Raw genomic sequence first — 16,291 nt, 5'->3', positions numbered from 1 at the left:
GTATCCCATAGTACACCAGTACAATCCTCAGTTCTTGTTTGCTGCTAGACTATAAAAGGATAGAAATAAAGATTATCCAGAAAGAACAACAATAATGAAAGGTCTCCACCCTACCAAAGGTAACACTATCCTGTCTCCAGATCCTCCAGGATGGGGGTAGGTGGGTGGGTTCATAAGAATGAAGGGCGAGATGGACTACAAACATGGAACGTTATGGTGAGTACATAACTTCTTTATGTTCTGTAGTCCTATCTTGCCTTCATTCTTACATATGGGACAGCGTCCCTAGCACCTTATTCCTGGGTGGCTCATGGAAAAATACTCCCTGAGTACCGTGGAACCAAAGGAGGCTCTACCCCTTGAGGTCAGGTCCAATTTGTAATGAGTGATAAAGGTATGAGGGGTAGCCCAAGTTGCTGCTGCACAAACACTGTCAATTGGAGCTCTGGCTTGGATGGCAGCAGATATAGACTGAGATCGTGTAGAATGAGCCTTAATCTTGAACAGTAGAGTTTTTCCATTGGAGGTGTAAATTAAGGAAATACAGCTCAAAATCCAATTTGACAGAGTCACTTTAGAGTCTGGCAGACCTAGTCTAGAATCAGAAAAGGATACGAACAATTGGTCTGACTGAGTTCCTTAGTCCTGTGAAGGTAGAACCGTAACTGCCTGTGAACATCTAATTGGTGAAATTTGTATTCTGCTACGTTAGAATAATTAGGGAAAAACACCAGTAATTCTATAGCTTGGTTCAAATTTTAGAGTGAGAGCAAACTTTAGGTATACAGGAAGGATTTGTACGAAGAGAAACTCTGTCTTTGTGGAAAATCAAATAAGGAGGCTTTATAGACGGTGCTTGCAACTCTGAAACTCGTCTAGCTGATGTGATGGCTACTACAAAACAAAGTCTTCCAAGAGAGAAATTTCAGTAGGTACAAATGAGCAGGTTCAAAACGTGGTGAAGTTAGCTTGGACAGGACAAAGTTCAGATCCCAGGAAGCTACCGGTTCCTGAAAGGGGGGTCTCCACAAAGTAGCACCTTTAAGGAAGGTTTTACACAATCTGTGTGACATCAGGTTAGACACATGTTGACCCAAATGAAAATTAGATATCGCTGCCAACTGAGCCCTAATCGCGGCAGCAGCAGACCCCTGATGGAAGAGTTCAGACAAGAATTCTAAAACCATTGGGATGGATGCAGTGTCAGGATCTACATTTATTTCTTCAGTCCAGATGGAAAACCTTCTCCATTTGCTAGTGTACAACTTCCTAGTGGAAGGTTTATGCGAAGATGTGAGGATGTGGGTCACCGCAGGTGAAAAATCATGAAGACTGACTAGGGATGGAATTGGAGCAGCCACGCTGTCAAGTTGAGGGCGTGGAGGCAGGGGTGAAGGGAGTCTGACATGTGTGTCAAGAGGTCTGGCACCGGGTCCAGAGTCCATGGATCATCTAGTAGATGAGGCCCGGGAAAGGAAAAACAAATCTGATGAGGCCAGCAAGGAGTGAGGAGAATCACTTTGCTTCCCAAAAGCTTTGCTTTCTGAATCACTTTGGATATGAGAGAAAAGGGAGGGAAAACATATAGTAGTCCCAAGGGCCAATCGTAAATAAGTGCATCTCTCGGTGACTCCCCCGGAGGGGGGCTAAGGGAAAAATAGCTGCTGCATTTGGAGTTGATCGGACTGGGAAAGATCGCAGCAAGGCTGTCCCATTTGCGGAAGATCTGTTCCACTACTTCCTGATTCAGAGATCACTTGTGAGGCATCAAGATTGCCCTGCTGAGTTTGTTGGCTATCACACTGGTTGTCCCTGGGATGTGCGTCGTCACCAGAAAGCGTTGGAAAGAAATTGCCCACTCCCAAACACGAAGTGCCTCTCAACAAAGGGGGTAAGATCTGGTTCCACCTTGTTTGTTGAGATAGCAAACCAGTTGGACAACATGTCACTGGTATGGTATCATCCCTAGAAGAAGAAAGTCATGAAGTGCTTGCAACGGTAGAAGCACTGCTCTCATCTCTAAGACATTGATATGCAGGTGAGTCTGTAATAATACAAAAAGTTTAAACTTGGCCACGGCCAAGCAAGATGCACTTCTGAACTCGTAGATGTGCCAAACGAGATCTGGGGATTGTTGTTGTCTTTCGGCTTTTCCCGGTTAGGAGTCACCACAGCGGAACTCTGGTCCGCTAATGATTGGCAATAGATTTTGACGAACGCCAAGGTGCCAGCTCAACCTTCAACAAAGGCTCGCCCATTTACTAGTGCATTATGGGATACCTACCTAGCCACAAGCCAACTAAGAGACTTTGCGCTTTGTAATAGGCTAAGTCGGAGCTGAGGATCTGCTCCGAACCCATTTGTAAGAATGAAGGGAAGATAGGACTACAAAACATCTGCTATTACAGTTTATTTTATTTTTATTAAAGTATGTAAACCCATGTTCTAGTTTAAATGTAGTGACGTAAAAAATAAAAGAACAACGGCAGAATGGAAAGCACAGTGGAAACCTTCATCACATCAAGTTACTACAGACCTACCCTGACAGTGACCAAAATTTTGTGCTACACCTAAAGTAAAATAAATTTTATACATATATATATATATATATATATATATATATACACACACACACACACACACACACACACACACACACACACAAATATTATGCTATACTTGACCAAGGTCCTGAAAATCTACTTTTGATAGAGCAGCTTCCATTTTCCAACCTGCACCTCAAGATTTTCTAAGTGCTGGGCCAGCTAGAATTCCTAAAATTGGATAGTACAAAAATAAAATCTCCACGGGGAGTTTTACAGGAACCCGCCCTCATGAGAAATAAAAAATGTATTTAGCTTTAAAAAACTTCTTATTTACTCCCTGATGGATGAGCATCCTTGTTTTAGCAACTTTATGATCACATAGATTTCCCCTAGCTTGCAGTAATTGAGGTACTTCTTACTTTTTATTTTAAGTACTCTGCATTTTTTTTTTGTCTTTCGTCACACTTAACACAAGCTTTATTTGTATATTATGACAATCTGGCAGAACAGCTGAGTTTCCTTGGGTTTGTTTTTGTTTGTAATACACAGTGAAAGATTTAATAAAAAGACTTGTGAAGAAAACAAAACATAGTATCTATTTGAAGTGTGGTTCCTAATTGACCTTTTCACATCTGGACTAAACTTACAATTCATAAAGGATTTCCTTGCAAACAAGACTGCTCAGTAATCTGTCCTACTCGAGGCTGAATACTGCTTAAATAAAAGCATTGAACCAACAAAAGCGAGTAAGCACACCATACTGTGAAAAGCACAAAAACATTCATAAACTAATGTAAGCAACTATTACATAGGGAGTCTGCAACCACAGCAAAATCTCCAAAAAAGTGTTTCACCAGTTCCTCTTCATGTTCAAAACTTCTATTTTTATGCACTCTTTGTTCCCATTGTTGCCAACCATTAGACCAGCTTCCAACCCATCAGCTCATTCGTTCCCTTCATCAGAAAACAGACAATTGGAAAGTGTTGTCAATCCAGGCAGTCATCAGTTGCGGGTCAAGGTTTTTTCGTTTTTCTCCCAAACCCTAGCACGGCTCTCACACAGTACACTAGGAGAAGGAATGCAATGGGCTAAGAAGCAGATATTTCCTCACTTCTGCAAAGGGCATTCCCTCCAAATAGTCCTGCCTCACCCTTTGCAGCATGAAAGGTGATCTCTTCAGTCACTACCAAAGAGAACACACCATCATACATGCCTTCAGTCCATGCAAAACCCCCACTTTTCTCAAAGCAGATGCGAGTTGGCTACACCCCTTCACTCTTCTTCCTCCCCTGCCTTGCTCCTCCAGTGCTGGGGCTTCTAATCAAATCCTGGTCTTCTAGGTAGCAGTTAAGGGTCCCCTCTTCTGCACCATTGAACCAGGCTACTTCCCAATGTCTACAACTGAAGATAAATAAACATCTGATAAATGAAAATAGAAAGTTCACAAAAAACATGCATAAATGGACAACCATATGGAAATATACAAGAATATGACCATTTGCACTGGCTTTACCTTAGTGAACTCCACAGCAAAAAGTTTCTTGCATTCGGTTTCCAAAAGAAAACTGCTAACCATTAGTTCATGGAAAGTCTTCCTAGCTCCTGCATTAAAAAAAAAAATTTGAACACAAAAACTTGAAAATGCAATGAATGTAAACACTTAACCAAAAGGCCATGCTATTTGTTTGGCCATGTGTCTAAAACAAAGAAAAGGCAAATCAAAGTACATGCATGCACTATTATAGAGAAGGTCCAATTAAGTAAAACTAGCATCTATTAATCTCTCCTCCTAGCCTCAGACACAGCCATGATCTTCCTTAAAGTCAATTGCTGCTGAAAAGGTACTTGCTATGGGTCTTAACTGAAAATAGTAATGCAACACGAAACCACAATGGCATGATAGCCATTGTGAAGAAAGGAGTGTATTTGTCAGGTTTAGAACCATGACCTGGGTGTCCCTGGGGAAAAAAAAAAAAATCACTGACATTTCTGTCAACAAGGGCAGGACAGAAACCACCAAAGCTTAAAAGGTATCCGGGTACATCTGTTGGACCTCACAAGTACATTTTCACTGATTTTGCCAGTTAATTCTTTGGCGAGACTGTAAGGCATCTGTTAACTTTCACCCTAATTTAAAAGTGCAGATATCAACAAAGCACAAATCTACAGTTTTAAAAAAAAGTAAACAGACAACAGTGAAATGGTCAACTCATTTTAAAGTGCTTCCTACAAGAATGACTTCACTCCAAACCATTTATGAAATAAAAAAAATTTACAATCATTATCTGTGCTTTTTATGTGGCTCACATATTTGTTAAAAGGATGACAACACATTATTGTTCATCCACTTGTTTAAAATATGTAAGGAATATACAAAGATCAGAGGAAGGATATTCATACCAGCTGAAGGAATGTTTAGCAAAGATCATGCCTTGCCTTAAATGGAGTGATGACAAATTTACCGACACGTAGTTATGACAACTTTGCACTTTAAAGGTAGTAAACTACTCCCACTCCCCACCCCCATTAAGCCAACCTCTAGTGCCAATATAAACAATATTATAAAGAATATGTTAAAACAATACAGACAATATGTGAAAACATGTTACTGTATTAACTCCCTAATATACATTAAGCACTTTTATCTCTCTTACAAGTACAAAGACAGGAGTCTTCAACTGTATTACCTCAGGTGTATTTGCATTTTAAATGTGTTCCAATCACAATTTCAACAAAACCTATTAGGGGTTAACCAAGTAGGTCAGAAGATTAAACAAATGTGGAAAAAAAAGACAGGGTAAATGACTGAGGCAGTGCTTACAGTACTGACAGCAATAAAAGATGGGTTATAGTATTGACAAAGCCACAAAAAAATGTAACAGCTTCTAACTGGAAAGTGTTTTCAGTAAACAGTGAATTGTTAAAAGTGGTAGGTGAGACATTGGCATTTGTTAATTTAAAAAGAATGCAACATTAAAAGTATTTTAGAGGGGAACAAAGTGCCAACAAAGCCACTACATTACAAGTATTTTGACTGTAATATGTGCAACTTTATTTTAGATGGCAGAGAAATGTTTTGTAGAAATACAAAAAGCAATATAGTCCATCGTACTTTTACATATGCAAACCAGAGATAGACCGAGTATATTCCATTGCTTGTATGGCTTGTGAAAAATTGTATGTAGGCAAAACCAATAAACACCTTAGAGGTAGAATTTATGAGTACACATACGCTATAAAATTTAGGATGAACTTAATGCACTTTATAAACATTCTATGCACTGTCAAATTTTTTATTTGCAGTTTTGGATCCTATGGATGTTATCAGGGAGTAGGGAGGCTCTCTTAAAATATTAGAATACACGCGGTAGCTTCGATTAAATTCGGGCATAAAGTTTAGGTTGAATCAAACAATTAATTTCAAACGCATGTTTAACTGAAATTTTGATTTGCCATGCATTTAAACTGCTACTGCACTTGAGGTAAAACAGTTTGAAGTCATCTCCAGTCTCTGTACTTATAACAGAGATGTTAAGTGCTTATATATTGGCTTTCTCTCAACATATCTGGATGACAGAAGACAGAGAGCAGTACTGGTAATATAGGGACTGTCAAATTATAAACTGGAACAGCAGATATACACCAAAGGCAGGTAATGTGGCAGTGAAAGGCAAAATGGAAGGTACTTTATTGATGACGATCAGTGTGAATCAACTCCCCCACAAAACCCAGTACTATGATTAAATAGATAAAACACTGATTTTCAGGATGGTATTGCTATACTGGCAGGAGACAAACACAGTTTGCAGCACATAGGAAACTCTTACAGGTCCATAATGTCGTTATACACACCACCCTGCATAAAACACTTAAATTCACTAGGTCAGCTATTATGGTCAACACATACAGCAGGACCTCCTTAGATCCTTCTACACTTTTTATTCAGATTCACAATATACTCCAGGACAGATAATGTTTTACATCTAAGAAGCATGCATATTAATTAGTGGGCATGAAATATTGCCCTATCAGTCTCTCCAATAATGCATCACTGGCTGTTGAAATACAGATGAATCATGTATTTATTTATTTTATTTGACACTTGTTAACTGGGTTGGTCCGACTGGGCTGCAGAGCCCTTTTTCGGTGGAGGCCCAAGGAGAAAATTTCCACAGATAGACAAATACAAAAACAAAGACATCATACATATTACAAACAAGTGTATACATACAGTCAAAAGAAATCAACTTATAAATGAACATGTTAAAATACAAGAGTAATACTGAGGTTTCAAACAGCCATGGTACTTCTTAACTATACAAAATATAATATAAGTTAGATTCCATCTGAGAAATTCATGGTTGGAGAATTTCATAAGGACCTAAAGAGAGTAGTTGTGGTAAAGTGAAAGAGTTGAGAAGGGAAGAGCAGAGTAGTTTTAGGTGGGAGCGAGACAAGGTCCTTTAGAAGTTTTTCGAAGCTGAGGAAGTTGCTGTTCATTCTTGGAGAAAGTGGAAGTTTGTTCCAGGCAGTGGCGACAGAGTGGCTGTATAAAAGCTTGCCAATATTTTTATTAGGTTTGTAGATATCTAAAAGGTGTGGGTCTGGGCTGCATAGGTTACTCACAGTACGTAGTGATGAGATACGCGAGGGCATGACAGTGGGAGGATTGATTTAAGAGTGTGTGTGTGAGGTGGAGTTGGTTATCAAGTTCAAGCCATTGTAGGTTTTTTTAAATTTGCGCAGTGGTGAGAGTGATAAGGAAGTTTGGCAGGGATCTGGCTATTTTGTTGCAAGTGGTTTCAAGTTTAGCTAATAGACTGGATTGAATATTGGTGAGAATAGGGGCTGCATAAAGTATGGGTGAGAGAAGGAAAGTCTGTGCTAGAGAACATTTAGTGTTATCAGTGAGGTATTTTTTGTAATGTAAAATGACATACACTGGAAAGTTCATTTATTCTACTGTAAAAAAAAATAGATATTCATGAATAGTTTTCTTAACTGTGTAATTAATAACCTGAATTTAAACTCCTTTGGATTTCTCCATCCCCAGCAATGAGAAACATTTAACGCCAGGTTACATAGATTTTTAGTTATACGTGGCTACTGTATCAAAACATGGTTAGGCGTTACAAAAAAAGTGCTGTTGGATGAAGACTTGTCATTATTGTGGAGCATGGGAGTAATTTAGAAAGACTGAATGCGCTGAAAAAGCAGATCAGGAGCCTTCTACACTTGAAGACAGATAATGCAAAGACTGCCCTAGGTTTAAAATATATTGATGACTCTCCAAGAGTATAAAAATTATTGGCATCATGCTTAAGATGGCAAGTCAGTGAAAGAATAATCACTAAAATTAAAGATCTTCAGGGAGGGAAGGGTGACTCCTGCTGAGATATTAGGACAGTCTGTGAAATATTTTGCTGGACTACACACAAAAGCAAACTGAGAAGGCAATCCATGAAAGGGTGATTAAATATCTGGGAGCAACAGCCCTACCAACTCACGCAACAGAGAAATCTGACAGTGTGATGCAACCTCAGTCTGAGACAGAGCAGACATTAACTAAAATGTCCACTGTTAAAACCCTAGCCCCAGATATATCCATTGAGATTTATGAATTTTCAGAGCACACGTCTGTTACAGCTTTTACTGAAAATTCTGTTCAAAGATTCACAGACTGTTAGCAGGTTAGCAACTCAAAGGCCCTTCTAAGACTAGCCAGGTTTTCCCAGAAGAATAACAATGTCCTGCATCCAAACAGGACACTGAGGGTCAGGCACTTGTAAGCTACTTCTGTCCATAATGGACATGGGTGCCAGGCCCAGTGTAAATTTCATATTCCCCATCCACTTGTCTAGGTTGTGCTTAAACTGGGTAACAGATGAATTCAGCTTCACATGGATGGGAAGCCTCTTCCACAGGAGGGGCAGTCTATGGGACAAATATGTCTTTCCAGCATGCTCTGTTTAAGTCACAGACAAAATTCAGGTCCCCAGAACTTTTATTTCTGGTACTTTTTGACTTACAAATACGTAGCAGTCATAAGTGTGGGATTTGCGGACGCCTTGTATGCCACGCATAGTTTACCCCTCAGAAATCTATACGAGATTGAGTAGAGAGAAAGGGCTTTAAGGCACTCTGCATAAGGCAGGTTTGTTGCACTTTGTATTGTTATTGTAAGAAACCTTTGAGGTCGCTCTAGTTGCTACATATGCCTGGTCAGGTACATAGTAAAGGGACAAATGTACTCCATGACCGGTCTAATAAGGGCACAGTACAGTGGAATAATGAGCTCTTTGGACCTAGATGCCATGCCCTTACCTACAAGATGCACAGCATAAAAGGATTTCCTCACCACTGTGGCCATGTGGTGGTCAAAGCCAAGGCTACTGTCTATGTGGATACCCAGATCCCTGACCACTAGGTCGACTTTTAGGGGTGTATTAACATGGTAATTAGCCAGGGAGGTTGATTTCCCAAAGGGTACAATTATACATTTCTTGGCATTGAGTTTAAGACCATGGTTTTGACACTATTAGTCAGAGATGCTTCCTCTTTGAAGAATGCTAGTGTCTGCAGGGGAGCTGACTATAACCCCCAGCTTGCAATCATCTGCAAATGTAGTCAGCCATAACCCTTCAGCATGTGTTTCTATTGCAGAGAAATACATGCCATAAAGGAGTGGGCAATACTGAGCCCTGGGGACTCTGCTAGTGACTGGTCTCTTAGTAGCCTCATCTATTTTGACCACCTGGGTTTTATCAGTGAGCCATTTGGTTATCCACCGGGTGATAAAGGGTTTATACTTACATTAGTAAGCTTGTCTATAATAACCTGAGTGGAGTATTGTATCAAAAGCATTGGCCAGGTTGAGGTAAGCTGTGTGCACAGTCTTACCTTTATCCAATGCTTTGGTGACCCTCTCAAAAAAATCCACCAGATTTAATAGGTATGGCCTTCCTTTATCACAGCTGAACTGTGATGAGTCTAGCATCTGCAAGTTACTTACAGTGGATATAAAAACTTTTCACACTCCTGTGAAAATGGGATATAAAAAAATGAGACCACAATAAATCAATTCAAAACTTTTCCCACCTTTAATGTGACCTATAACCTGTACAACTCAATTGAAAAACAAATCTTCTAGGGGAAAAAATATATAAAATATAAAAAAAACAATAAAATGGTTGCATAAGTGTGCACACCCATAAACTAATACTTTGTTGAAGCACCTTTTGATTTAATTACAGCATTCAGCCTTCTTGGGTAGGAGTCTGTCAGCTTGGCATATCTTGACTTGGCAATATTTGCCCACTCTTCTCAGGTCTCAGGTCATTAACACCCACATGGACTATGATAGTCATACTCGTACCTGTGGTTCAATGACCAGAGTGCATGTGTGACTTGACAGATCCCAACCCCATAAAGGCAGCTAACCGTGACACTCTCCTTACTCAGTTTGGTGAAAGGGACATCTGTGTGCTTCACTATGGAATCACCAATGACCAGGAAATTTGGCTGCCTACCAGTTTTGTCTTAAGGGCTTAGCAGTTGAGGCATTGGATATGATGATACTATGGTGCAGTTGTAGTTGGCATTTTAGCAGTGTATTTATGTGATGGCTGAGGACCCTTTCTTTGACTGCACGGTGCAGGAGGTCTTAGTGTTTAGGAATGTTATCTCTAAGTGCCTCGGCATAAGTAGTTTTATGTGTAGGGTCTTTACCCTGTGCAGCAGATGTGGTGAAAGCGTCACTGACAACCTCTATAGGACTAGTTTTGATTGCATGAGAGTTTTATCTCCAGCATTAACCTGTATTTATACCTCTTGCATACACTATCTTTTTATTAAGAATAAGTGTATTGTCAGTGTACATGAGGCAATTGCTACAATGCCTCAAAATACCCATCTCAACCACAATGGCCACAGTGATAAGTCAGGAAGTGCATATCCACGGCCACTGATCTACTAGGGAGGCTTGAGGAAAACTTAAATATTGAACAAGTCAATAAGACAAGCAACTTGATAAGCAACGTTAAGCTATGAGCAAACTAGATGTTCTAGTAGTCAAAAAAAAATCTGTCTAGACAGTAATACCACAAGAGTGCAGACCAGAGACCAGAACAGAGACACTAAGAATAAGAGGCACAATAAGCCTTCACCAGCTCAGAAGGGTAAAGGGTACTCTCTCATCCCACAAGACTGTAGACCACAAGCCTTCCTAATGTAAAATAACTGTTTTGGAACCCAATCGCTTAAACCAGAACTAAGACACTTTTAAAATAGCAGAATAGCAGACACAATAAACCTTCAACCAGCAATTCCCAGCTTAGAAGGATGCAAGCTACCTCTTCTGGCACAAGAGTGTAAACTGCAAACCTTCCTTATGTAACGTAACTAGTTTGAAGCACAAGTGCTTAAATCAAAACTAAGAGGCTTAGAATAAGAGTTTCACTGTAATCAGGCTACTAACAAGCAGTAATAAATGCAACTGTGCACTTTAAGAACAAGCAGCAAAAAGTAGAGACAGTAAAAGCAGCTGAATAAAATGTATGTGGGGCCTTCCCAAATGATCTCTCTGCACTCAGTAGAATGTGCTGCTGAGATGGGACTAGGAGTGTCCAAAATCAGATTTATAGTAGGGGTGGGCATAGTGGCATAGCTAGAATTTGTGCCACCCAGAGCGGACTTTGAGTTTGCTGCCCCTCTTCCTCACAAAATAATACATACACAAAATTAAACATAATACACATCGTAGTCCAAAAGTCAATGAAGGAATTACTAAGACATGGCAGAAAACTGCAAACATTTTAATAAAACTTGCATAAACATATATATACACCAAAGGGGTAGGCGCTTTCACAACTCAGATGTTGCTTCTTCACACCATATAAAACAAGACAGCATTCATAAATTTAAACAAAGTCATCTGACCCGAAAACCTCCAATCACAGTCTAGCAATCTACTAAAAACCAATCAAAACAGCAATGTATCATTCCATACAAAACATGACACAAGCATAATCATTTAAGCAGACCATGCATAAATATTCCCTCATACATTCCATTTATATCGTATTCAGATTAGATATGACAGTACTGCATTAGTGAAGCGTATACAAGATTTTGGGGACAGACATAAATTTAAATTTCTAGGAGTTGAAAAATTAGGAAAAAAGTCCAAATCTGGGTGATATTTGTAATGACACAGAAAAGTCAAAATTAAGATGGATAATTAAACTGCAGGCAGAGGAAATGATTTGAATGGGAAAGTGCCCCTAAAACCCATTCTCAAGATGCATGGTCTCTCTAAATTGCTGTTTCAGTCAGAACACCATTAATCCTCAGAGGGTATCCTGTGTTTTTTTGTGATAATACACATCTTTTCAAAGAATGTGTTTAACTATACTTTTAAATTACAACAATCTACAAAGCCATTTTTATTGCTTTTCTCTTAGCAAGATGAATGACATTATCAAAATCTATTTTGTCTGTCAGTTGGTGTTCTATATAAAGTATGGCAAGGTTTCTTAAAAGCAAGGTGCTCATAATAGTAGATCTCAAGTATTTTTTTTTATCAGTTTTAGTTTAGAGAAACTTCTCTCAGCTAGGAACACTAACAGCAATTGTGACGAAACTTCACAGCAGTTATTACAGTTTTTGGAACTGAATTCCCAAGATTGCATTTCTGAACTGTAAAAGTTCAAGGGGGCCTTTCTTCCATGTCTGTTTCATCTTGCTTATTAGCAGCAGCAATGACACCTTCAAGTCTTTTTCTCTCAACGAGGAACTCTTCCTCATCAATGTCACTGTGATCATCATGACGTAGATGACACTTGTAGTCATCATTCAAAAGATTCAATGGAGTAAGGAATGCATATTTCTCAGCAAGAACGTGAAGCAGTTGAAATATTATAGTTATTTCTTGAATCATTCTATCCCACAAAGAAAACATTCCTCTTCGCAATTCAGTTTCATATGGTAGTTCAGCAACATCACTTGGTCCTTCACCAAACATTTGTTTTTTCTTTCTACATCAATTCTGACACTCCTCCATGACTACTCCTAGAGATCATTACAAACTTCTCTGGCATATGTTATTGCACTGTTCACTAACTTGTCAGTATTTTCAATTAAAAATGTTTTTAAAGCTTCAAGTTTTACATCACAATGTATATTTAATCCTTTCATTTGTAGTTAAGCCTGTGTGTCGTTAACTTCTAGAACGGATTCCAACAGGCCAAGCAAGCACAGAAAGAAAAATGACTGCAAAGTAGCAAGTAGTATGCCAGCATCTGACCTGGTAACTGTATTTTCTTCTTCACTAGTTAAATCTTCTAAAGCTTTTAAAATGCTTGAGAATTTTTTTTTTATGACACTTACAGCTTCTCCCCTTGCACTCCACTGTGTTTCTATTATGCGCTTGAGACTCTGACAACTGACCAAAGTCAGAATATCCCAATAATGAGTTGAGGAAGAAAATAACGTGAACAAATGCTCCCAAGTTCCAAAAAAGGTGACAGAATTTATACCAACAGAAGCTGCATGTACACCAGTCAAATTCAGTGTATGATTAGTACAAGCAACAAACTCTGCTTTTCTATTAACCTTTTTTATGCGTCTCTAAACAGCAGTACATTGTCTAGCCATCACAACACCATGGTCATAAGCTTGCCCTCTACAATTTTGAATATCAGTTCAGTCATGTTCTAGTTTTTACAAACTCATACTTGAAATATTTTTGGGTTTTACCTTTTGCTTTGATAAAATCAACAAAGGATTCCTCTACCTGTACTTTACCTCCATCAGTCATACAGTAGAGCAAAACTTGGCTCATCTGATCTTTATGAGAAATGTCAGGAGTGCTGTTGAATATTATAGAATAATACTTGGCTTGTTTAACTTGTTCTATGATTTTACTTCTTACTTTATTTCCCAAAATTTCTATAAATTCGTTTTGGATCGAAGGGGTGACATATAAGATTTAGAAAATTTATTTCCCAGCTTGATTCTGAGAATATGGTCTCGAAGCACTGGGTCATATTTCACTAACAAATGTAGTATTTCTTAAAAAAATAGAGTCTTCTTTTCTTAGTCAATTTAGCATAAACATCGGTTTCATTCTGAATTCCTTCTTGGTGACCCCGTAACACCAAATTCTGTTTCACTGGGAATCTACTGTAATTATGTCCAACAATCTCAAAAGGATTTGCCCTCCACTTCATTTTCAATAAATTAATGTATATTTTTTTATCAATAGTCGCTCCACATTTAATCCTAATTTCCTACTCCTTCCACTGTGTGAATTTCTGAAGGTAGGCCACACTGGATTCATGCTTGGATATTTTAGGATTCAGTTTCCACCACATATTGAATCCATCCACAGAATCAAAATCTGAGTAACTTCTGTCCGAAAACAGTCTGCAACAAAAGCAGTAAAGAGCTTTCTTGGAAGGAGAGGAAATTAACCACTATCTCAACATTTTTTCACCATTTGGTAATGTTAAAAAAAAAACAGCTGTGTGTAAGTTTTCTGTTTTATCCTTTTACTGACGCATCTTGACGAATCACTTCACCGAAATGCGAATCTAGGTGTTTAACTACAGACGCACCATAACGTACCAGTAACATCCGGGTCTCATCATTAAACTTGTTTGGCCAAAGACCAACATCTTTTAAGACAACAGATGGAATTTTTTGTTTGGCACACACCATCTCTTGAAGTTGATGGACTAGTTAAACAAAGTTAATTTTAATTTGGAAACTGCTTCAGGTGCAGCAGTAATAGTAGTTTCTTCATGATTGAGATATTTCAATACTGCACCTTCATTCTTTTTTTTAATACTTCTTCCCTTGCCCTTTTTTTTTCTAAACGCAGCACCGCTCTCTTTTCTTCTCTTCATCTTGGGAACGAAATTAGATTGACACTTGAGAGAAAAAATATTACTACATAACAGCAAACAATAATGACAGTCATGAAGAACAACAGGGAAGAATAAATGACCATGCACATTTTCAGGAATGCAACAAGTCCAGATCTTTTAACAACTTAACATAATTATTTTACAATACAGTTAAATCTTTTTTAGTGAAATATTAATGTTGCATATATTGTGCTAACTGCTATTTAAATGGCTTTCATATTATATATACTACCCAATTAACAAAAACGGTATTAGAAACCCAAAACATTTGGAGAAGTTAAAAAAGGGACAACCCATACAGTATCAGTATGCAAGGCATTCCAAGTTTCTGTGCATAAATAAAAACAAGCTCTTTAAGGTATCACATGCACCTAAAGATTATTCTCCCCAGCTGCTCTAGAATACCATTGTCAATAGCCTACCTGTTCTTGCAGATAAGCTGATCAAAAATACAGAAAATCAATACCAACTGTTTTAATATCTGTAGACAGATAATGTCAAATGCTGTACTGTACATACACAATGAATGAACTAGAAACCTGTGCTGACAAGGACATGCATAGGGTCCTCTAAGCAAAGTATTGTCATGACTGCATAAACCACACAGTCACAGCACTGTTCTGTACAAATGCTGCCCCACAGAGTGCCATGGAATCTTCCAAGAAAAAAAAATAACTTTTCTGTGTCAATATTACATTCAGGTTCAAGAGTTCACATTTTCAGACAGTAAAAGTGTGCAAGGTGTTTTAAGAAATAAAAAGAACCATCTGTGAAGCTAGGATCTGGACTGGACCAGACACTTGGATGCACAATTTCTCTGATGTACTTAAACAATCGAGCAACGAATGACATCAGCATGTTATGTATGCAGAGAATTACATAAAAGTCATTCAGGTCTTTCATTCCTTTCATGTGAAGAAAAATTGTGGCATTCTCATTCTGAGTTCACTGCCTCCCCTCCCTATGATACACCATGATATGTAAACGTACTGTTCAACAAGCCAGAGGATAACTCTATAATACAAATTAACAAATTATATGCAGGAAGGAACCAATGCAAATGGAAAATAATTGACACACATCAGCACAAAGCAAAATAAAATGACCTTGCAACCAAGCCACTATTAGAAAATCATTAAGGGAATAGCATTTATTCATTCAACTAATATATAAAAGAAGCTTTGATGAATTACAATCTCATCTCTTCCTTCACCCCTACCCCACAAAAAAAGCATAGCACCGAGTCCATCAACCAATAAGGACAGGCTTGATGAATTAAGAACTTGCATCTCTTTCATCCTCTAAGACCCCCCCCCCCCCGCCCCAACAAACTGTAGCATTCACTGAAAGTGTACTCTAATCAGTAGACATAATCAAGTAATAATAATTAAGAACAACAGCCTTGATGAATCAAGAACTCATACCTATTCCTCCTCTCAATAAAACAGGCAAAGTACATATCTGCCCTGTACAACAGCAATAAGCACTAGTGGCAGCAACTGCAGCAGGATACCCCATAATGTTGCCTCTATCATTCCTCTTACATACCCTCTCAACCTCTTAGAGCAAGACATCTGGACAAAGCCTACAAAAACGGGGGGGGGGGGGGTCCAAAAACAGGGGAAGGCATTAAAAATTCCTCTTACAAACTTAGAAAGTTACTTGAATAGCAGGATTTGTTTGCATATAATTTTGCAAGGATATGAAGTCTGAAACTCAAGTGTATATCATTCTTTAGTGACATCAGTCCTCAGTAATTTGACAGAAAACCAAAGACCAAAAAAATGAGGCAAAATCTAGACTTTCTGCAAAAATCT

At 38.5% G+C, this 16,291-nt stretch overlaps 1 protein-coding gene across 1 annotated transcript in view; it reads right to left on the bottom strand.

Moving 5' to 3' along the window:
• UBR1 (ubiquitin protein ligase E3 component n-recognin 1) overlaps positions 1 to 16,291 on the bottom strand; it is a gene marked incomplete in the record, with an annotated part of 4,571,807 nt that overhangs the window by 4,135,709 nt on the left and 419,807 nt on the right. Inside the window, 1 exon segment of the mRNA XM_044074213.1 lies at positions 4,061 to 4,149. Coding sequence (XP_043930148.1) covers positions 4,061 to 4,149 — 89 coding nt within the window.

This window comes from Protopterus annectens, chromosome 6.part0 (genome assembly GCF_019279795.1).
Source record: "Protopterus annectens isolate FY-2018-M chromosome 6.part0, PAN1.0, whole genome shotgun sequence".
Classification (NCBI taxonomy): domain Eukaryota; kingdom Metazoa; phylum Chordata; order Ceratodontiformes; family Protopteridae; genus Protopterus; species Protopterus annectens.
This window is presented reverse-complemented; position numbering and strand designations above follow the sequence as displayed.